This window comes from Microtus oregoni, unplaced genomic scaffold (assembly GCF_018167655.1).
Source record: "Microtus oregoni isolate MIOR12 unplaced genomic scaffold, Mior012 000012F_ref0000307, whole genome shotgun sequence".
Classification (NCBI taxonomy): Eukaryota; Metazoa; Chordata; class Mammalia; order Rodentia; family Cricetidae; genus Microtus; species Microtus oregoni.
In genome coordinates this window covers 35,419,567-35,443,724 of record NW_024543071.1, presented here as the reverse complement: position 1 = coordinate 35,443,724, position 24,158 = coordinate 35,419,567, and the positions used below count along the sequence as shown (strand labels likewise).

The following is a 24,158-nucleotide window of genomic DNA, read 5'->3' as shown; positions in this document are numbered from 1 at the left end:
CCTGATGCTCTCCCTCCCCCCCCCTCTCTCTCTCTCTCTCTGTGTGTGTGTGTGTGTGTGTGTGAAGGGTTGCAATAGGAATTCACGGAGTTGACAAAAACACTCAAACCACAGAAGCCAGTACCAGGGAGGGGCACATTCTGATGAAGAGGTGTGGGAAAATTCCAGGGAGAGCTATTCCAGTCCAGAAGGGTGGGCATTAACCCCCAACTCTCTACACTCCTGCTCCTTCTCCAGCCGTTCTTCACTTGTTCCTCTGATACCTGGCCTGAGGCCTCAGCTTCCTGCCAAGAGGTGGCTTTCTCTCTGGGGAGTTGTTTACTTATTGTATTGATCAGAGAGGTTCTAGGGTGTTCTTCTCCACCATCTGCCAAGGCTATATCTTTGTTTACTGAGGATCTTGGAACAGCATTCACTGTGCCCCGTCCCAGGAGACTGATAACACCCAAGTCAGCATCCAGACACTGGCTTGCCCTTCAATACACTGCTATGAACTGAACATAGAATTGATTCAGGCTGGGCTGTGGTGGTACAAGTCTTTAACCCCTCATAGGAGGGTCTCTGTGAGTTCAAGGCCAACCTGGTCTACACAGCAAGTTTCAGGACAGTGAAGGCTCCACAGAGAAACTCGGTCATAAAAAACCAAACCAAGCGTTGTTTACGTGGGAGCTCACAGAAGTGGAACTGTTCCACCTTGATTAATGGTCACAGAGTTCAGACCTATTTTTGCTCCTTCAAGATTGTACGACAGGATGTTTTGACCTAAGGTATGGTTACTTGATGGTTTGGGTATTAAGAAAGCAGTTACTTTGTTCTTTGTATCTTGGTGAAGAAGTCTTTTGCCTTCCGCTCTCTTTTTGGACTGGGATATATAAGGGCTATGAGAAATGAAGGCCCGGCTAGTCTCAGGATTTACTGGGTGCCCTCTGTCTGCTGTCTCTTGTCTATTTCTTTCTTAATCCTCACTCTTCCCCACAAGGGCGGATGAAAGTGCCAGGCCAGACTTGACCCAACAGATTCATAAGGTGTTTGAATTAATCAGCCAATATCAAATGTTTCTGAGAATAAATGAGAAAACCGGACTAGTTTAAATAAATAATTGCCAATTATGAAACTTGCAAAGGCCAGAAGAAAGGAGGTTGGAATTTATTTGCTGGACATGGCACTCAGCAGTGTGGGAAAAAAAAAGAAAAGAAAAAGGAAAAGGAAAAAAGAAAGAAAAGAAACCCTCTTTTGGAGCTTTGAGGGATGATGAGGGAAAAGGCAGGTGGTGTGGTTGGGAGAGCATGTTTTGTTTGTTTGTTTGTTTGGTTTTGAGACAAGGTCTTACTATTCAGCCCTGACTGTCCCGAAACTCACTCTGCAGACCAGGCTGGCCTCAGACTCACAGAGATCTGTCTACCTCTGCCTCTCAAAGGCTGGGATTAAGCGTGTGCCGCCACAGTCATCATGTTTGGCAAGGGCTCGATCACTGAGCTCCACCCTCGGCCCTGAGATACCCGCTGTAGAGGGTGCCTGTGTTGGATAAGAAACTGGCATACATACAGCTCGTGGCCCTCAGGGAAGCTCACTCGCGATTTTGCTGACTCAGCATGGCCTTCAGCAGGAGAGAAACACACTTCTCATGGATACCCAAGGGAAGTCAGGGCAGGAACTGAAGCAGGAACCCAAAGGGGGCGGGATGGGGAGCGCTGCTTCCTCGCTTGCTCCATATGACTTGTTTAGTCTGCTTTTTATACAGCTCAGGCCTACCTGCCCAACAGGTGTTAAAATGAATCAGAAAGGTATACTGGGCTGAACTGTGCCTCCAAATTCTTCCCAGAAAACCCTAAGCTTCAGTGTATCCTGAACAAAAGTGTATTTACACCAAAGGCCTTTAGAGGTGTGAGGTTAGGCTCCAGGAGGGCACAAGGATGAGACCCAAATCCAGAGGGCGTGGGGTTGGGGTACACAAAGCTCTGGGTTTGATTGCAAGCACCGCAAAAAGAACAAGAAGCCAGGTGTAGTGTATCTCCCCATAAGCTGTTGTGTAGAGAGGTCCAAAAGGTTCCCTCGCAACAATACAGACAATATTGTCTTTGCTCTTGGTTGTCCACTAGAACCTATTGCTGAAGACTCTACACACTTTGTACGGCTGGGGGTTAGCTCCCAAGACAGAAGACTAAAGCGTGAAACCAACGTTCTACATGTTGATATGCTAGAGACCTAACTAATAGTCGGTAATAAGTCAAACATGGTCACACGGCCCTTGAATAGGCTTTCTCAATAGTAGCCCTTTTGACTTCCTTGGGGCAGAGTTGCAGCAATGCTAGATTCTAACCACTAGATGGCAGAAGCATCCATTCTAGACACTTGCTCTAGTCAACCGAATCCAGACCCTTTGTAGTGTCTGGGGCAAAACCGGTCCCCTTCATTATCGCTGTTATAGTGTAGCTTTGAACTAAAGACGTACAGTCATCTTCTCTTTATTTACAGTTTTAGATAATTTCCATAACATTGTCCAAATTCCTTCAAACTTAGGTCTTATTTATATTTATTTATTTTTATTTTTATTTTTTTATTTTTTTGGTTTTTCGAGACAGGGTTTCTCTGTGGCTTTGGAGCCTGTCCTGGAACTAGCTCTGTAGACCAGGCTGGTCTCGAACTCACAGAGATCCGCCTGCCTCTGCCTCCAGTGCTGGGATTAAAGGCGTGCGCCACCACCGCCCATATTTATTTTTTTTCAATCAGGGTCTTGCTAGGAAGCCCAGGCTGGCTTGGAATTCCCATTCTCTTGCCTCCAGCTCCTGAGAGCTCGGACTATAGGCATATGCTTCTCTGAGTTTCAGTTTCCTCCCTGTCAAACAGAGAGACTGCCTCGGGGCTTTGCATGCAGATGGAAGGAACGGCACACAAGAAATCATCAAGTCATTTAAGGGGCACAGTTTTCTACCTGTGAGAGCAGAGGCTAGCACTCCAGATCTCCTCTCCTTGGTGGCCACAGACTTCAGGCTGGGGCAGATCACTGAGAATCCAGGGCTCTGCAGCCGGAAGTGGGCATTCATCCTCCAGGTAGGAATTGACCATAGCTGGGGGCAGGGCTGCTTGCCTTTCCCTTAGCCTTGGTAATCACTGAATGGCAGCCGTTTCTCTGCTGGATGCGGCTACACCACTTCCCACTTCCTTTTCCAAGCCAGCAAGTGTGGGGCCTGCTGGATTCCATGCTGTGAAGATGAGGGCTGTGCAGTAGGGGCTGAGATAGTCGGCCAAGGTTCCGGAGGAAATGGACCTTCCAACAAACACGTGAACAAGCTTGGGCATGGGTCTTCTTGCGCCAACGGCTGCAGCTCCGACTGACAGCTTACTGAGTTAACGCAAGGGCTAATGGTTCCTTGACGCCAGAGAAAGGCAGAGGACCTAGCTGTTTGTTTTAGTAACGGTGATGTTGGAAGAGCACCTGGGACAGGATTTAAAAGAGGATCCCTTTTCTTAGATGTTCAGTTGAGATACAGATCACACTTTCTTCTTTCCTGTGAACCACTGATGAGGTGAAATCTCTGGATGAAATTTTCACCACAAATTGTCTTTCAGGCCGGACCACATATGCTACCTCTATCTGTACTCCGGACCTCATAGTCATCTGAAGTTTTCTTCCTTAGATGTCTTCAAACTGCAGGCGCCATCTGCTTTCTGGTTTTAATCTCCATTCCTTTGCCTCACCCATGCTTCCCTTTCCACCTCCCCCGCCCCCCACTGCATCCAGCTGCCTGTCCATCCTACAGATCCAGGCCCTGTGGCTGCTGACGAGACGGTGAATAAGGCTGCTAATCAACACCTTCTATGAAGTTTCTAGTCTCGTGTGGGAAGGAGATAATTTAAAAGCTCTTACAGAGTCGTGGAAGTGTATGACGAGGTTAATCAGAGGAGTGGCTCTCTCTCCGTTTGAGGGGTGATGAAGGCACACGTCCTTGAGGTCCAAGTGATCAGAAGGTGGTTAGGCAAGGGTGGGCTGAGGAAGAGCACAGTGGGTAGAGGGGACTAAAGGAAATGAGGACACAATCCCTACAAGTTACAGTTGAGGAGGTTTGCATTGTAGATACAAGGGAGACAGCCAGAGGCATCTAGAAGAGTCTAGATGGAATTTGACCGTGAGAGGAAAGAGAGGAGGGGGGAGTGAGAGAGGGAAGGGGGAGCCAAGAAACAGAGAGTCAAGGGAACCAAGAGAGCACGTGGTTGAAACAGCAGGGCTGTACAAGGAAAGAGAAGCTAGGGAAAGTGAGTTGGAGAAGGTTAGGGCAGGGGCAGGGCGGGAAGAGCTGAGAGGAGGCACTGACAGGAACGGGTCCATTCTACCTTGACTAAAGGTCAGAGAGTTGGAACTTACTTCTGTTCCTTCAAGGTTATTGTCAACAGCTCAAATAACGGATCAGAGAGTTCCCCTCTCTCAAGGTTATTGTCAACAGGTGTGGCTAATATCCAGACCTGGTATTTCAGGTCTTAAGAAGTAGATCTGTTCCAAAATGTATTTTATTTGTTGCTATAACATTCTTTAAACAAAAAACAATCTGGCATAAACACAAAAATGCTCCTGTGAATGCAATGTTCTCACAGCCCTGCGTACCAACAAGAAATGGTAAGGATTGTTCTGTTTTTGGCAAGGAAGTAGATCTGTTTTTACCTCAAACAAAAGTCTACGGATCCAACTAGGTTCCTACTCCCTTAGGGAGATAGCTATGGATTCTACCCAGGGATTGGTTTGCCTACAGAATGTTTTGGTCTAGGGTGTGAGCATTACTTGTCTCGTTCTGGCAATAGAATGTTTAACTAAGAATGTAGCCCTCAATCCTTCAACTGGTCATTCCATGTATAATGTGAATGCAGTTTTTTTTTTTTTGTCTTATTCCTACCTTTTAGGTTGGGGTATTTAAGCAAATGGAAATTAAACACGGTCGACTTTCAGTATTCATTGGATGTCCCTCCTGATACTATTCTATGTTTCTGTCTCTTATTTCTCCTATATTTCTATTCCTTTTGCCTAATAATTCTAATCCTCACACTCCTACCCTGGACGTATGAATCTGCCGTGGCTAGGAGCCAGGCAGAAGTCACCCCAGAAAGGTGGCTTATGCCAAGGCCCCTAGGGGCCAGCATCAACTTTGGCATACTAATAGGGACCACAGTTAATCATCCGTCCTGAGTTTCTTTGGGTGGACTATGAGACTCATGAGGAAAACACCAATGTTTGGGGGCTCGAAGGCGAGGACGGGGTGTTTCAAGCAGAACTAAGCTTGGCTATGCCAACTGGAGCTCTTGGGCTGAAGGGTGACAACACTCTGTTTTCCTTGTAAAAACTCCAAGGTGAACATTTTGCTGTCTCACTGGCCAGGTTTTGCTCTATACCCCACAGTTTCTTATGGTAACTGCTCAGATATCTTGCTTGTCCTGGTTTCTGGAACTGCCTGTTGGATACCATTGACTGTTTCCTTCTTAACTTGCTGTTTGTCTGCTTCTCTTTCGTCTTGGAGAGCTGATTTTGAGACAATTGAGTTGAGGCCTCCCTCTCCTTAGCCCTCTGCTCTACCAGCTACAGGGCACTCTGGCACACCCCTTAAGATCAGAACGCCAGCTCCAAGAATGCCATCAAGGAGTTGACAGGGATCGAGCATGAATTATAAGCATACTGCTAAGAGGAGGACAAGGACCCCTGAACCCTGCCAGAAAAACTAGGTGACAGTTGTCATCTCCCTGGAGGGCAAGCCTTTTGTGAGCTGCCCTCAGCCCCTGCCTGGAGCATGGAGCATCCCCAGACCTGTTCTTGGGTGTTGCAGGCTGCTGCTTTTCTGCTAGATAGGAGGGGCTACGGGTTCCCAGCAGGGAGTGGGCAATCCCTTTACCCCAGTTGACAAATGCCCCCCTCCCCGGACTCTTTCTCATCCCTTTATCCATTCCTGATAGTTGTGGCCTTCTTAACAGTGCTCCCCCCACTTTGGTTTTTCAGATCAGGGTTTCTCCATGTAGCCCTGGCTGTCCTGCAACTCTGTAGACCAGACTTATAGAGTTCAAGCCTCCCGAGTTCTGGGGTTAAAGGCATGTGCCAACAAAACCAGGTTCTAAATAGCTTTTGATGTTCTGATTTGCTCTTAGGTTGACGCAGACTGAGGCCCTCCCCAGGCATCTAGTTTAGGGGGAGCCTGTATTATTTTTAATGACACCCCTATGCCCCATCTCTCCCTAACCCGTGCTGCCCACTTTTAACAGCAGTGGCGACTCTGAACTTGTCTGTTTTGTTCTGTATGGCAATGGAACATTATGGAAATGACCTTCCTTGCCTCACCTTCTGCCCTCCCCAATGCCTTGATTCTGGCCACTCATGGAAGCAGGACCAATAAGGGACCTTCAATTAAAACAAAACAAAAGAAAAAGGACACAACAAAAAAGGCCAATTGACAGCCACAAAACAATGTCAAATCCACAGCAAATGTGTTTACTGTCTGTTCATGGCTCTAAACCTTGCCTTCACTGCTTGGAATTACCTGGGGAGCTTTTATGAGTCCTGTAACCAAGTCACATGTCTGTCTGGAGGCAGGTCCAATCGTCAGGATTGCTTCATCATCCCAAATGTGGCCCGCTGTGTATCGAAGGCTGAGAACCCTTGGGTTTTCTGCGCATGCTTTATGACCTCTGGTTTATGGGGTCTATTGTAGTGAGAGCAGTAGGCTGCATTCCTGGCCGCCTGGCTAGCTTATGCCCTGAAATAACAACACACAAATTGTATTAATTTAAACACTGCTTGGCCCATTAGCTCTAGTCTCTTACTGGCTAACTCTCATATCTTGCTTTAACCCATATCTAATAATCTGTGTAGCACCATGAGGTGATGGCTTACCAGGAAGATTCTAGTGTACATCCATCTTGGGCTGGAGCTTCATCGCATCTGGCTCCATGGCAGATCTGACCTCACTTCCCTTCTTCCCAGCATTCTGTTCTGTCTACTCCACCCACCTAAGGGCTGGCCTATCAAATGGGCCAAGGCAGTTTCTTTATTAACCAATGAAATCAACAGACATGTGACCTTCCCACATGAGTCTATTCTGGTAGCTGGAGCTTCTTTGAGTGTCAATTGGCAGGTATAAAGGCTCAATCAGAGGCTAAGTGGCCTGGGTGGGTCCCCTCAAGGAAAACAGGAGTGCTCTGGTGTTTCTCTCGGGCCCTCACGCTTCACCAGGAAGTGTAGTTGTTATGGCGATGGTGGAAGACTTCTGCTGTTAAACTTTCAGTGGCTGCAGATGCCCTTTCAGATTCACATTATCTGTAGCATCTCCTCCTGGGGCAATCCCTTGTTAAGCTACCTGGCTGCTCTATATGCTCTATGAGGAGAATCCAAACTAGCCACGGAAATACTGAGATTAGCATGAAAGAAGCCAGTTTGCAAGGAAGACTGAGGTCCCTCGTGACCTGGACTTCGTCAAACAGACAGAGAATGTGGGAAAAACCTTCAAACTCTAAAAGGGAGGAGCAGGCGCTGTAATGGGCAGCACACTGTGTGTGGTCTAATGCTTTGGGGTTTTTCTCAACCACTAGCTCAACATCTACCACAACCACTAGCTGTCATCTTACCATTCTTGAAATGATTTTTCTTTCTCCAAAAGCTGCCTCTAGCTGGGCATAGGGGCAAGTGCCATTGATCTCAGCAGTCCCAATCTACAATGCCATCCTTGGCTACATAGCAAGGATGAGGCCAATTTGGGGTGCCTCAAATGACAAAAGTGACAGCAGGGCATGATGGTTGGCCTCGAACTCACAGAGCTCCACCCACCTATGTAAGTCTCTGCTGAACATCCACTGGATTAGTTGAGCAGAATCTACTATTAGGTAGATCTTGTCTTAGAACTAGGAGTTTTATTATTCCATTGCCACCTGTCATCAGCTTCAGTTGACTAAGGATTCCAGAAGATCTATGCCAGGTCAATGTTCTATTAATGTGAAGAGATGCCGTGAGCATGGAAACTTTTATAAAGGAAGGCATTTAATTGGGGCTGGCTTACAGTTTCAGAGGGATTAGACAAGACATGGTGACATGGTGCTGGAGAAGGAGCTGAGAGTTCTACATTCAGATTCGCAGGCAGCAGGAAGAGAGAGCCACTGGGCCTGGCTTGGGCTTTTAAATCTCAAAGCCCACCCCCAGTGACACACTTCTCCCAACAAGGCCACACCTCCTAATCCTTTCAGATAGTGGCACTCTCTAGGAGTTTAAATATATGAGTCTATGGAGGCCACTCTTAAACTACTACACTAGGGTGGATTTCCTGTAAAAAGATTTACTTTTTTGTTCTATTAATCAATCAATTAATCTGGGCTGAGGTTATAGTTTAGTGGTAGAGCCCTTGCCTAGCATATACAGAGCTCTCTCTAGGTTTGATCACCCAAACCCCCAACACACACACACACACACATGCACACAAATACGCACACACACACATGCGCGAGCACACACACACACACAGATGGAGACTGTAACTCATCGAAATCAATGTATGACCACAATTGAGAACAAAATATTTTATTTCTTTCAATAAAACTATAGTTTACAATAGTATTTACTAAATAAATTATATAATTTCTCTTTTACAAGCAATAAACTAAATCACAAATATTTCAAAGACAATGTATATACATGACATAAGGCCTTTTATAAATAGCTTTGCTTTTCTCATTTCACTAGTAAACAGTGAAAAAAATCTTTATAGAAGCTAGCTTTCTATAAAGTAAAGACAGACCTATTATACTGATCTTTAAAGGAAACAGACTGAACCTTTCAATGACATGGGCTATGATTAGAATTTTCTCAAACAAAGATAGAGGATTTATATCTTAATTATCATTTTGCATGGGTGGATTTTAATAAAAACCACGGAAGCAGATTTCACATGTTGCTTACGTGTCGTCATTATGTGCATGCAGAATGGAACAAAGCAAAAGCCGCTAGGAAAATAGCACTTCCCCGTCCAGAGAGGTGATTGGCAATGGTCTAGAAAAGCAGCTTAAATATAGTTCATGCAGTTCTTCACAGTCAGCAAGCAGCAGCAGCCACAGAACAGTGTGGGGTTCTCACATCCACCTGCGATCAGCCACGGACCAAGGCTCCCTCGGCATCTCATGAGCTCCAAGGTCCAGACGAGTCTTTCTGTGGGTGCCGGGGCTCAGTTCAGTTCCTCAGGAGAATTCTGAAGTGGGGAAGATTCTCCCCCACAGCTGTGATCAGGTCCCATCCATGTGCTTAGGTGGTTATGACTTTCACTTACTGGAGGAAGAATAGAAGGAAAGAAGCAGATGTGAGATTCTTTTAACATCAGTTTGTAACCCCTGCCTCTCAATGGGACCTTATGTTGTTATTTCTCCTGGTAACTTGCACCTGGAAAAGCATGCATTCGGTTTTGGATTTTCTTAGTATGCTTCTTTGGGAGCCTGTGACATGTTAATTATCCAAAGTTCATCAAGATCAAGCCCCAGTTACATCACAGCAGTGATGCTGGGGCCTTAGAATGAAGTAATATTAAGACCCACTTGGCCTTCTCAGGGCACAGGGCATAAAGAGGATGTGCGGTATGTGAGACCTAAAGCCAAGCAGCACAACCACTTGAACGCAGTCCTGTACTCATGAATGCTATGCACATTTCCAATCAATATCCTCATGGCCAGCAGTAAAACAAGCCATCAGACGTCTAGCCTGAAATGTTAACTGTTTAAAAGCAGAGCCAGGCAAGGTCAATCCAAGGTCATCCTCAGCTATCTAGTGAATTTGAGGCCAGCCTGGGCTCTGTGAAAGGCTGACTGAAAGCAAAACAAAACAATGAGACAGAGTGAGCAAAGGAAGCAGAGGCAGCCGTGCGTCCGTGAAGGGTGTACCGGCACATGCGGGGATTCCATTTCAGTAGTTATTTAGGTCATATAGCATATGCATGTCTGCCGGCCTTTATGTCCTGTTTCTTCTGTAGAATAGGAATAACAGTCGATGACCATACCACCTTGAAGACACCTAAGTCTGTCTGACCTTGGAAGCTAAGCAGAGTCGGGCCCAGTTAGTACTTGGATGAGAGGAGAGGAATAACTAACCCTTCTCACAGGGCAGCTGTGAGGGATTGACTTTTCTTCCTTCCTGGAGCCTCCTTCCTCCGGGTTTTACTGTGCTACCAGGTTGGCAGTGAAATCCAGGCTCAAGTAATCCTCCTCAATCTCTCTCTCTCTCTCTCTCTCTCTCTCTCTCTCTCTCTCTCACACACACACACACACACACACACACACACACTATCTTGTCTGTCACTGTTGCACACTCACTGCGGGAACTATTTTACTACTTCCCCATATCTTTGCTTTTAGACTTGCAAGTGACATTTTCTTCCCTAGAGGCTCTTGCATTACTCCATTTTGCAAGCTCATATGCTGATTATAGAAGCAACACATGTTATATGTGTATACATAAAGAAACAAAATTAGGACTGGGGATGTAACTTTGTGATCGAAGTATATGCTTAACATTTGTGAGGCCTTGAGTTTGAGCCTCAGAATCAAAACAAAGAATACAGTAGAGAGGGTAGAGCCAAGGTCATAGCCATGGTACTATGCAATACCTTCAAAGGAAACGAACAAAACAAAACAAAATAAAACAAAAACCCAACTTGGAATAAAGAGTTTGAAATGTAACTTTTTGGGAGGGAAAAGCATGTCAAGGGAAATACCATTTGGCAATAAATAATCAATATTCATCACATAGTCTGTCCCTACTGTAAGTTTTATACACTTACTTCTTTTCTTTTTCTGGGACTGGGACTCGAACCTAAGGACTCAAGCATGCTAAGCAAGTACTCTAACATTGAGCTGTCTGTAGCCCTCACTGTTTGGCTCTATAGTTCATTTTCTCCTCCTACCTTTTCTTTCTCTTTCCCTTTCTTTCTTTCTTTCTTTCTTTCTTTCTTTCTTTCTTTTGTTTTTGTGAGACAGAGTTTCTCTATATGACAGCTCTAGCTGTTCTGGAATTTGCTTTGTAGACCAGGCTGGCCTTGAACTCACTATCTCTGCCTTTCAAGTGCTAGGATTAAGCTCATGCACCAACACCTCCCAGTCATTTTTCCCTCTTATGAGCCTAAACTAGACCGGGTCTTGATGAGGGAATGAAAGCTGCTGAGAAACATTGGATTGCAAAAGGGACTGCTGAATTAAACGAGCCTAGATACTTTAGGGATGCCTTAACTTGAAAATGGAAATCACAAAATGTATTGTGTTGGGGGAGAGGTTATGCTTTTGTTTCCACAAGAAATGAAAGGCTATAGACTCCTTCAAGGTTAATAGAGATCAGGTTTGATGTGGGGGGCAAGGAGACATTCTGAAAATCTTGACTACAGACATAAAGAAATAAATCAAGAGAACCCACAAGACAGGTGACATATATACTGATCCCTATTTATGGGAACATCTCTGAGACTGACAACAATGGTACAATTAGTTTTCCCAGGACTTGAACAACGTCTCAGTTTAGTAGAGGGTCTACTAAAGATGCTGCCGCCCCCAGACAACAGGAAGCAGTTGAGAGAACACAATGCCCACATTCCCAAGAGGTGGGGTAGGTGGTTTTTGGTCATTTGGTGGGTTACAGATGTTTGTCATCATTTAGAGGGGATACAGGAACATAGGATAAAAAGAGTCTCTGTGACTCAGGGTGGACTCTGGATATCCAGTTTTGGCAAGGGTTCAATGATCATGGTGTATTAGAAACCAGAGGCCGCTGGGCAGTGGTGGCACATGCCTTTAACCCAGCACTTGGGAAGCAGAGATAAGTGGATCTCTGTGAGTCTGAGGCCAGCAGTCTACAGAGCAAGTTCCAGGACAGGCTCCAAAGCTACAGAGAAATCCTGTCTCGAAAAAGCAAGCAAGCAAGCAAGCAGAGGTCTTGAACCAGACCAACGAATCATTGCAATGAACATTTGCAAGTAACATTGTCTGGACAAGAGACGACACTGTGAGACACACCATGGCCGCCAGTGTCACTAAGATGACTGAAGTGTGTTAGAGAGGCAGGAACGATGGAGAAGTGAAGAGGTTTTTGCTGTTGTTGTTGGTTTTTTATTTTGTTTTATTTTAAAAGTTTTTCTTTTGGGGGGATGTTGCAAGGGTGAAGGGTAGATATGGGGGCACTGAGAGATAAGCAGAATTGGGATGCATGATGTAAAATTCTCAAAGAATCTATAAAGGAATTATGTTAAAATTTATACTTGGTACATTTTTAAAAAGTATTTATTATTTATTTATTTATTATGTATACAATATTCTGTCTGTGTCTATGCCTGCAGGCCAGAAGAGGGCACCAGACCTCATTATAGATGGTTGCGAGCCACCATGTGGTTGCTGGGAATTGAACTCAGGACGTTTGGTAGAGCAGGCAATGCTCTTAACCTCTGAGCCATCTCTCCAGCCCCCACTTTATTTTACTTGTATACTTTTGTCACTAGATGTTATTTCATGAGGCATGATCACCTGGGGCTGAAGTATAGTTGGGTTTCTCTTTGTGTTGGATTTTAACAGTAGCAGGAACCCAAAGGCTTACCATTTTTCTAGGCATAATATATACATACATTAGTGCTGTAGAAATCAGGACACAACAGGGCAATGGAATAGAATCTCACATATATAAAACTTCACAGCTGGAAGGACTATGGTATGTATGTATGTATGTATGTATGAATGTATATATGAATGTACATATGTATGTATATTTTGAGACAGGCTCTCACTATGTAGACCAGGCTAATCTCCAGCTCAGAGCTCTGCCTGTTTCTGCCTCCTCTGTGCTCCAGATGGTGGTTCTGTTGGGGCAGTGTAGCTCTGAGGTCTAGCAGGAGGAAGTTGTAAATGAGACAAACTCTACCAGCAAAGACTCAATAGAACTGTTAGAGATGTGAAGAGGTAGGAAGGATGCAAGTCCAGAGACTAATTACAGCTCATCTCAGAGTATCGTTAGTCTACACAGCCATTCCTTATATAATTCCCTCTTAAACTAACATCCTGGTACTACCAGATAACCTGCTGGCATGTGGTGGCAAACCAAGAGCTTCCACCAAACCCCAAAGCTAAGATTGTCATCAGACAGCATCAGATGCAGATAGAGAAATTTCTCTGTTTGGCTGTGACTCACCTCTCTGATGTTACTTCAATGCATTTTAAAAGTGTCTCAATTCATAACATTTTTTTGTTACTATAGAAACCTCGGGGAATTGCTTCCACATTGAAACATGGAATTTGGGGTCTCTAGCTCTCCCATATATGACTCTAGAATAAACTATCTTTTATTCTCTTTGAGGTAAGAGCTGTCTTTGAGGTGATAACATCATGGGGCCTTGAAAAGGATATGGGGACCCTGAACCATGAGGTGAGGGACCCTGACACACACATTCTTATGATGGACTGTTACACAGGGACCCAATTCAACAAAGTCAAGCAACTATGGGCTGAAAACAATGCCCCAAACAAGCCCCCCTTTCTTTAACTATTAGGATTCATGCCCAGAAGGTCAGTTATTCTTCTCCAAGGACCAGGGCCTGCAGACCTCATCTGAGAAGCACTGGTGCAGAAGGTGGGGATATTGCCGCTGTACTGTAAGGATGTGCACATTTTGGATGAAGACATCCATTTGGGTCTAATCTGGTAGAATGCCACTGATGGAATTCCTGAGTGTTAGTCAAACCTTGTGGCTTGTCAGGCTTCCTGCCAACCTCCAGTGCTCCATCAAAGAGCCCTGTTCCTGCAGCAGGTAGACGGCAGAGAAGCTGCCATCATGTCCCGCATCTCAGAAGACAGACTGAGATCAAGGTCTCTCATTTCAAAACTGTTAGTTCAGCAGCAATATTTTAACACCGATTGCTGCTTCATTAATTCGTTTCCAAAGGGCGGAGAGATGCTGTGGGGCATCAATGATTTAAGCATCCTGATAATCCTACAGGGGACTTCTGGTGCCAGAGTGAGTACTGCTGTCATTTCAGCAGCCTATAAACCAGGGTCGTTTAGAGATAATAAGAAGAGCCTTTAGCACTGGGTGTTTGTTGATACTTTGTTACAGTTGATGTCTGCGCTGCAGAAGCAGCATTTTCCATGCTGAATTAAAGCGCCAAGGGGTGGCTTTCAAAGAGACTCAAGGGGAACTGGTCTTGATGGATGAGAAGGCATGCTTGGATGGGGTGGAGGGATGAGCCTCTCCTCTCTGGGGTGCATAGTTCTAATGGTCGCCTCCAGGCCAACTTGAAAGGTGGCAGATGCTGGGTCTCTGGTGCGAGCTTCCTTTGATGCCCGAAGACTCTGCTGCCTGCTGAACTAGCATGCACCGTGCTGGAAGGATACGTGCAAGTGCAGCAGTTATACATTGAGCTCCTACTCCCTCAACCTTCAGTCATTCCCTATCCTCCACGGGCAGAGCTGCCTTTTTACCAGTAGGTGGCAGCAGAGGGTTTGCTGTCATTCATAGGGTTTGCTTTCTGAATTAGAGTGCATTTGATGCTAATTAGGTCTGAGGAAGTGGGTCCTTAGGAGTGTCACAGCTCTCCTTTATACTGGCACAGGAGAATGACAGGTCGCTCAGAGCTGAAGGACCCTGGAAATGAGCTCCCTGGATACAGGGAGCTTTCAACAATACCAATGCTGGGGTCCACCCCCAGGGAATTTATTGAAACACACACTGCACATCCTAAGACAAGTCTTTTTACAGAGTCATTTGTCCAACACCTTTTTGTGAGGAATCCAAAATAACTTGGAAACATCCACCCAACCTCCTAGCTATTAGCCAAGGAAAAGAGGCTAGATAGAAGGTCTGTGTATCAGGCTGAATGGAAGGCCCTGAAAATTCTTGTCTACTCGTGACCTTAGAAAGTCACCTTACCCAGGGTCTTCTCATATGTAAGTGGTTAAGGTCACACTGGATTGAAGTAGACCTAAATCCAATGACTAAGAAGAAGAGAAGCCACACAGGGTTACAAGGAAGGCAGGGTGACCCTGGAGCTGAGGAAGAGGGCACTGTGCAGGCTTAAAAATGCCAGGAAATGCCGGGCGGTGGTGGCGCACGCCTTTAATCCCAGCACTCGGGAGGCAGAGGCAGGTGGGATCTCTGTGAGTTCGAGGCCAGCCTGGTCTACAAGAGCTAATTCCAGGACAGGAACCAAAAGCTATGGAGAAACCCTGTCTCGAAAAAAAATCCAAAAAAAAAAAAAAAAAAAAAAAGAATGCCAGGAAACATGCTGGGTGGTGATGGTACATGCCTTTAATCCCAGCACTTGGGAGGCAGAGGCAGGCAGATCTCTGAGTTAGAGACCAGCATGGTCTACAGAGCGAGTTCCAGGATAGCAAAGGCTACACAGAGAAACTCTGTCTTGAAAAATCATAAAAAACAAAACAAAACAGAAAAACCCTGCCAGGAAACATGTGAAGCTATCAGAGGCTGCAAGCACAGGCAGGCATTTCCCTTTGGCACCTTCATCGGGACCAAGGCACTGTGGGAAGTTTTAATTCAGACCCCTGACCTCTAGGAGATGACATATTTGTGCTGCTTAAGCCACCCACTTTGTGGCAACTCCTTACATCAGAAGATTAATATAGGCAGATACAATGAGAGGAAGCCAGGCCCTCAGGATCCCCCCACCAGACCCCTCCTTGTGCATTTCCATGTGCAATCAGCTTTGTTTATATTTTAAAAATATATTTTATTAACTTACATGTATACATATTTGCCTGCATGCCTATCTGTGCATGACGTGCATGCCTGGTGCCAGAAGAGGGCGCCAGATCCCGTAGAACTGGAGCAACAGTCATGTGGGTGATGGGAATTGAACCCTCACCATTTAGAAGAGTAGCCAGTGCTCTTAATCACTGAACCATCTCTCCAGCCCCTGTTTTTTATTATAGGGATGGACCTTAAGCACCCTCCTCTTACACTCCAGAGACCCGGGAGGAAATCTGTATGAATGAAGTTGAGTTCACCAGGCCCAAGGGTGTGACATGGAATGCTCACAAGGTCTAGCTTGGCATGATTCTGCCATTTTCAGGTTCTGAGCCTGGAAGATATCAAGTTCATACCAGAAGCGGTGGCTTCCTCTCAGATATAGCTTCTTTTTTTATTTAAAAATTTTGTTTTCATTTTATATACCAACCCCATTTCCCCTTCTCCCCTTCCCCCTATTTCACCCCCCATCCACTCCTCAGAGCGGATAAAGCCTCCCTTGGGGAGTCAACAAAGTCCCCTCAGACATTTCATTCTCAACAGTTGGAGAACTTTAGGAGTCAAGTAAACACTGGCTTCCTAAGACCAGGCAGGGGACAGGAACAGACTGAAAAAGAGAAGCAACAGCCAGAAGGACAGGGACAATGAGAGAGGCAAAGAAAAGGAAAACAGCTGGGCCACCCATGGATGGTCTCATGTGAATACAAGAGCAGAGCTAGTTTCAAAGGTAGGAGCCAAACTGGGCTGTAAGGCCACTGCGGCCAGGATGTTTCAAAGAGACCCCTTTGCCACAGCCCTGCAAAGAGGCATTGAAACTTAGCCTAGTGGAGCTGGAAAACCCATGCATCTCTGTAACTGCAGCTCTGATTCTAATTTAGCACAGCAGTTAAATGCTATCTGTTAAAAAAAAAAAAAATTCCTGTGATTGCCCACCTAATCTAGACAGACTGGTTGCTTCTTACCTGAATCATACATCATCCTATCTCAAGAACAGTCGTCACCTGTGAGTGTGCAGGCCCACATGCAAGGACATCCTTTATTTTGTTTTTATTTGATTTTAATTTTTGAGTCAAGGTGTCATTACACAGCTTTGGCTAACCTGGAACTTGCTATGTAGACCAGGCTAGTCTCGAACTCAGAGAGCTCTTGCCTACCTCTGCCTTCTGAGCGCTGGAATCAAAGGTGTGCGCCACCACGTCTGCATGCACCCCCTACCCCAGCTCTTCCATTGAGTCTTAAAAACATCATTTAATCAGATCACTTAAGGAGTCAATTCCCCACAGTGCAAGCCTGGGACAAACGGGAAGGGGCTTTCGTGCAGTGCTTCCAACCTGAGGAGCTGTGTGCCTGGTCTCCATTTAAGCGCTCACAAAACACCACTGGCTATGTGAACAGTACCTGGGTTGCTGGGACTCCAGCTCCATCCAGAGTGGCAGTGGAAATGCCACCGTTTCCCATCAACACCCCCTGGGGCAGCCCACACGGCTGTGCGGCTATGCAGGGGTCATTTCTTCCCAAGCCTAAGGATTCAAACTCAGACAGGCAGCTTCTTTTGCCAAAACCTCCTGTGAATTTTCCAAGACCCCTGTGACCTAATTTGGTGAGTGTTTGTCTTGCCTCATCCATGATGGCGTGGCAGCTGTTAATTCAATCATTCACACTCCTTTGTCACCTGTCTTCCCATGATCAAAGAGGACCATTAACCGCCCCAAACACACCGAATGATCAGGCTGTCCCGGGCTGCCTGTCAGTGCACTAATCTCCAATTCGGGTGTGGCTAAAAAAAAAATGGCTTAACTGTTTCTTTTCCTTACACGCAGCTATTTTTGCACTTCAGCCATTTTGCAGAAGCACTTCCACAGATACAGGCTATGCTATTGAGAGGACGCTAATGCGGAAAGTGTAAAGGCGACAGGGCATAACTCAGGGCGTGGATGACATGCATAGAGACGGCGCTGGTGGGTGGCACTGTCCTTTAGACGCCTGTGTTATTAAAAACGCAGTCCCTTCATCTCTCATTGACAGCCCATTCCCAGGGAGCCAGGAAAGGGCACTCTCTCCCACTCCATTTTCCAGTGGGAATGGTTTTTTGCTGTTCCTTTTTCCAGCAACATTCAATTGCGGTCTGCATCAGGCGAAAGCTGCACTAGGATCTGAAGTCATGGCACTGGTGTCTTACAATACTGGGGACCATCCCGTTAGGAAGATGGCAGAAGTGCCCATTTTTTTTTTTTCAATGCAGCCTACTCAGCCTTGTTGTATTCTTTTCAATACCCTAATCTGCATCTCATCAGCTCAGCATTCAACAGGGAACATCTTCTGTCACTGGATAAAGCCATCTTAAAAAGCCACCTCCCTTGATTTGAATATTTGCAAATGAGTGGCTGGGGTGTACACAGCGAGGAGGTGAAGGGCCTCTGGGAAGCAGAGTGGGAGGAAGCTTGGGTGGGACCTGAATCAAACGCCCGGACAGGGATGGTGAAACTGTTAGCTCTCTTCAGAGGTCAACCATCTTTTTAAATTTCAGTTCAGATTACTGAGAAAAGTCACAAGGCTGCCTTAGCCCACAGGCTCAAGTTTGGGTGGATCCCTAAAAAGATATTCCATGTTATCTGACATGCACAAATCATGTGGTTCAAACCTGCATTTTCCACAGGGATATAGATCCTTAGTGGATCAGTTAAACATAAAATGGATTAAGATGTCGCGACTAATAAAGAAACATTGCACCTTCACGGGGAAAACCTCACACGGGACATCAGCTTTCACTGAACAACCAAACAGAATGTCATCACAGTTGCTGCCTCAAGGGTCATTCAATTAGAGATGGCTGGGATAAAAATGGCTGTGATCCAGAGCTTCTGAATTAGGTCAAAAAGAAAGGAGAGAGAAATTGCCCAGGCCAGACTGGGTTTTCTTTCTCATCGCTCTTCCATAACGTAGAGGCGAATGAAAACAGTGAAGGGCAGGAAATGCGCGGAGTCTTTTCACATGTAGGTCAGCGTTCAAAATAACGGTAATAATCATAAAAATATCTCCAGCAAGAAAACATGTTCCAGACCTACAAGCTCATGGTGCAGAATGTTCTAGACGTATTGGCCTAGAGTTTAAGTGAAGCTTAGCGGTAGAGGAGGTGATGAAACCGCTGAGTTTGAGGAACGTAGCTTGTCTAGAAAGCCATCCTTGTGCAACTGGTGTGATCCAGAACGAATCAGCCCATTAGAGACGCGCGGGGTCTCAGAGAGCAGTCAATATTCCATTTAATAGAAGAGAAAACTAAAGCCCAAAGAGGGCGATCGCCAGCGATCCCTGAGGAGCGGAGACAGGCACTGATTCCAGGGAACTAGCTCTCTTTAATTTACCGCTCATCTGGTTTGGCCACAGGTGAAGAGGCTATATCTTCACAGCCTAGAAAAGCCGTGTGGGGTCCCCTAGGTCAAAGGCTTCTCCCACCAGCAGCGCTCCCAGGCTGTGTGCTTTCCCATCTCATCCTTTTCTACACTCACAGGAGAATTCTTTCCGGAAGTGAATCTATGAGCCGGGTGGCAAAGGCTCACACAGACATGACCCCAGTGTGGTGAGGCAACTTTTGTAATCCCAGGACCCGGGAGGCAGAGACAGGAGGATTGTATATTTGAGGCTAGCCTGAGTTACATACTGAGACTTTATCTCAAAAAATAATAGCAACAATACCAAACCAAAAAAGTTGCTATAAAAGCAGATAAGCCAGGGGCCACCACTCTAGCACCGATTAAGTCAGGGATGCTAGGAATATGCAGGAAGCACAATAACGCTGCTATTATTTTCACTGTCTATTTGTGCTTTACAAAATAAAGTCACATGTTATATTCATACAAGTATTACTTAGCTATCGTGATCTCCATCGTCTTAAACCAATGAATATTTAAATATCTATTTTAATTTTGAGAACATAACCTTCCCCCTCAGTGATTTTTGGGGTCCTCACTGATTTTCAAGGATGTACTGGGGTCCTGAGTGCAACAGATTCGAGGATTGTTGTACTAGAACATTAAAGAATAACCAGAAAAAAAAATCTGGTTGTGGTGGCATGCTTTGGGATAATGCTCTTGTACACTGTAAAGATTTGTCACTCGTATTGATTTAATAAAATGCTGATTGGCCAGTAGCCAGACAGGAAGTAAAGGCAGGGCAACCAGACTAGGAATTCTGGGAAGAGGAAAGGGAGAGATGCAGTTGTCATCCAGAAGCAGAAGAAACAAGATGAGAATGACCCACTAAGAAGAAAAGGTGTCAAGCCACACGGCTAAACAGAGACAAGAATTATGGGTTAATTTAAGTTGTACGAGGTAGTTAGTAATAAATCTGAACAACAGTCCAAATAGTTTATAATTAATACAAGCCTCTGTGTGTTTCTTGGGATTGAATGGCTGTGGGACTGGGTGGGACAGAAACTTCTGTCTACAGAGGCACTTGCCTTTAATCCCAGCTCTTGGGAGGCAGAGGCAGACAGATGTCTGTGAGTGAGGCCAGCCTGGTCTACACAGTGAATGAACTCCAGCAGAGTCAGGGTTGCATAGAGAGACCCCGTCACAAAAAGAAAAAAAAATATTTAGGGGTTCTAAAGACCACTTTTCCCAACGGCTGCTGTTTCGGGGGCTGCTCTTTCCCAGAGTTAGTTAAGATGGGAAGATGTCTGAGTTGAGTTATGAAGGAAGGGAGCAAGGGAACAAGCATGGGTTGGCCCTGACAAAGAGTACACAGACAGGAATAGCAAAGCAAAGAGGGGAGACAAGGCTTGGTTTGTGGGAGGAATGCTGAGGAGGTGTGTGACTGGATCACAAAAGCCAGGGGAAGAGGGGCCGCATAGGCAGAGGAGACCCAACCACAGGCTGTTGGGCCTTTCAAATTTAAACTTAAAAACACAGCATTCCAAATGACACCTTGCCATTCCCCTCAACATCCTCCCTGCTTCACGTGATGCTGGGCGTTGGTACAGCATGTGGAGGATATGGACGGGATGCAATGTGCAGGGTAAACACTGCTTCCAGCCTGCCAAGGTACTTCTCTTATACCATCTAACCATCAACAAAGGTAGAACAGACGGTCCGACGGGCTGATGGAGTGAATGAGGCCCATCTCACACAGCCGGTTAGTGACAACCCTGAACGGGGTCATCTGACAACTCTTCAGTTCTGAATTTGAGTTCTTCCCAGAGCCCATTTCTCTGCCATCCAGCCTACTGCTTTATCACAGAGGTAATGCCAAAATAAAGAAGATTCAAGCATCAGGACACCGCTTGAGTCAAAGGGCAAGCTTACTTTGCTGGGATGAAACCAAGGACCCCCCAGCTTCGCCTTCACTTCATGAGATTTGTTCTCTGGTTAGATCTGTTGAGTTAGTCTTAACTGCTGGGGGATACTCAATCACACTGTGAACCCCAAATTTGCATTTGCAAAATTAAATAAGATTAACCCTGGGTCAGGAGGCTGAGTTAGCATACTTGGCTTTACACAACTTCATCTTCTGTACGTTAAGGATGCTGTGGGAAGAACAGAACTCACTAAATAGACATCCAACACTGAGGCGTTGTCGTCCTGCATTTCCAGGGAGTTTGGCTCAGCAGTCAGGTAGATGGTCCCCTCTTCCAAGGTGAAGGTTGAACCGGAAGGTAACCCTTTGCTGGAAAGACAAGGATGAATAATGAGTTTGTGGCTTATAGAACAGATCCAAGGATATGGCCCAAGCTATGGTTAAAAGGCTGTGGTGGTGAATTTTGGGTTAATTTCTTTTCTTTTTCTTTTTTGTGAGTCACCCTGAAAATGTGGCCATTTAGGTTTAAATTAAAAAAAACATGTTAGTAATAAGTATTTTTTTTTTACTTTAAATAAAATTTTATTAATAACATCTTTTCTCCTGCTCCAGACAGTTCACAGTATTTGCAGGAAGTGATTTGAGGGTCCCATCTTGCAAACCAAGGGTTCTGTGGATGTAGAAGCCTCTAGAATCTCTGGTTTTCACTTCTGATTGCTGTGCTCCTTTCATCCATCCATCCATTACTAGTTTACAAAAAACCCTTCTGCGTCCCACTGTTCCTCCGTCCTCCATTTCTTTTCATACTGTTTTTGGGCCTGAAAGGTTCAATGGCGTCCATGGTTCTCAGGCTTCAGTGTATATCAAAGTCCCTGGAGGGCTGGTCACAAGGCAGCTTCTAGAACCTGTCCACTGGCACTTCTGAACCAGAGGGTCTAGTGTGGAGGCCATGAACTACATTCTGACCAAGCCCCAGGTGATGCTCATGCTGGGTTGCTCCAAGGACCACAGTCGGAACAACATGGAGTGCTATTATGTACTCTAGGAGGATACCTTATGAGGACCACCCAGGGAAACAATAAAAGCCTGAACAACACGGATAGCTGGCATTGTTTTATTGTGGCATTATACATCCGATATTCACTGATGAAGGAGCTGCTGTTTTTTTTTTAAATCATCTTTTCTTTCTTTCTTTTTCTTTTCTTTCTTTTTTTTTTTTTTGAGCCAGGGTTTTTTACGTAGTCCAATGGTCCTGGAACTCACTATGTAGACCAGGCAGGCCTCAAACTCATAGAGACCTGGTTGCCTATGCCTCCTGAGTGTTGGGATTAAAGGCGTATACTATTATCCCTGGCTGAACTAGCCTGTTTTGCTGTATTTAAATTGGGTATTAGCCAGGAACGTGCAATCATCCTTCTGCATCTGAAATAAAAGCGATGCTTTTACCCAGCGGAAGTTTCCCATGGTTTTCAAGAATAGAACATTGGAAACAGCAAGCCAAGAGGATGATAGTGTGTCTGATCATGCAGGTGTAAGAAATTCCATCTGTGGTCTTCCTGGGTAACCTGTATGAATACGTAAGTGTCAACTGCCAGCTGAAAATAATAAAATGGAATTATAAAGTATAAAGAGATAATGTAAGAAGAAAGCCCAACTTAAGTCAATGTATCCATAGCTTATAGCAAATTGTTTTATCCCTCAAAGATGCCTCACACAGAAAAAAGAAGATCCAGCCCCCAAAGGATTTCACCCAAATGCCGTGGAGTGTGTGGAGTAAGAGAATGCTCTCCAGGAAATTGCTAATTTTTTTTTTTTTAAACTGCACTGTTGATTTCCCAGACATCCCTTTATTTGTAATCAATTTATAGTTTCTCAGCCTGTGAATTTCCTACGTTCGTTTTAGGAGTCCTTTATAAGTGAGGGTATCTGTCTTGGGAAAAAGGCCCTCAGGATCTAGTGGCAGGGCCAGAGGGCCCACCCTTTCTTGGACTAACAGCGAGGGAAGATCTATTTTAGAAGAGACGCTATGTGACCGGGTTTCAGAGTCTGGCAGCGTGCCCAGGTTCTGTACCATTGAGTTCTGCCAATGTTCCCTCCATCTAGAGCTTCTGAGGGCCGGAGACCTCTCATGTACCATGAGCTGCACAGGAAACTGCATCCACTTGGTTCTGCTTTTGTCTCGTAGACGCCTAGGGGGTCCTGGGACCGCCTGCCACTCTGCTCCTGATAAGTCATAAGCTTCTCACAGATGAGCGAGCTGCAGGGGAATTCATCTCATCATGGTCCTTTTGGCAGTGGACATTCATGGCGCTTTGCTGCCACAGGGGCTGTCGTCTGCCAAGTGACATCAGTTTGGCTTCACACGGAGCCTTAGCTTGGCTGGACCGTTGAAACCGTCATCAATAATTAAAGCCCGGAACACTGATTTCTGTTTGCTGACCTAATGAGTGTTTTTACAGCTCATTTTCAAAGGCACATGTGTTCGGGGAACAGATGGACCTCACCACAGCCGCGGTTTTGGTCTTTTAAAAGCTGTCTTCTCACTGCCTCGATTAAAAGAGAAATGGCATAATGAACCACACAGCATAGGGAAGTCAGGGTGTGAAGCCACAGCTCTCGCCCGAATCCACCCTCTTCCAGGGGTTCTCAGCAGCATTGCTCTTCTTAGCTTTTCTGCTGAGAACTCTTTAGATTTCTTTTTATTTTATTTTATGTATTTTTGTTTACACGTCCATGCCCGGGGCCCTCAGAGGTCAGAAGAGGGCATCAGATTGCCTGGAACTGGAGGTATAGACAGTTGTGAGCTGCCATGCTGGTGCTGGGAATCTGCAAGAGTAAAGTGCTCGTCACCCCTGGGCAGTCTCTCTAGCCCTCTTTATACTGTTGATGAGCCTCGGAAGAAAAGACATTCAACTGCCGCACCCACGGATATCCCAGGGAGGATGCAAACTCTCCAACGCCGGGTTTCTTTCCAACACCTGCTCTATGCATTTTATTTTTTTAACTACAAATTATATTTAACTGTTTTAATTCCATCATCTGCATATCTGTTAGCATCCCACATTACTTCATCTTTGCCTTCTCTCCCTTTATCTTTCTTATCTCACTTTGTATTGGACACATAAAAAATAGA

General features: G+C 45.4%; 1 protein-coding gene across 3 annotated transcripts in view; it reads right to left on the bottom strand.

Moving 5' to 3' along the window:
• Positions 1-8,529: 8,529 nt before the first annotated feature.
• Positions 8,530-24,158, bottom strand: part of Pip5k1b (phosphatidylinositol-4-phosphate 5-kinase type 1 beta) — a 253,618-nt gene continuing 237,989 nt past the window's right edge. For all 3 annotated transcript variants that reach the window (XM_041660767.1, XM_041660768.1, XM_041660769.1), the window contains 2 exons: positions 21,277-21,394; positions 8,530-9,280 (listed from right to left, as the gene is read on the bottom strand). In XM_041660767.1, the coding sequence (XP_041516701.1) occupies positions 9,278-9,280; positions 21,277-21,394 (121 nt within the window). In that variant the 3' untranslated portion in view covers positions 8,530-9,277. The remainder of the gene's footprint in view (positions 9,281-21,276; positions 21,395-24,158) is intronic.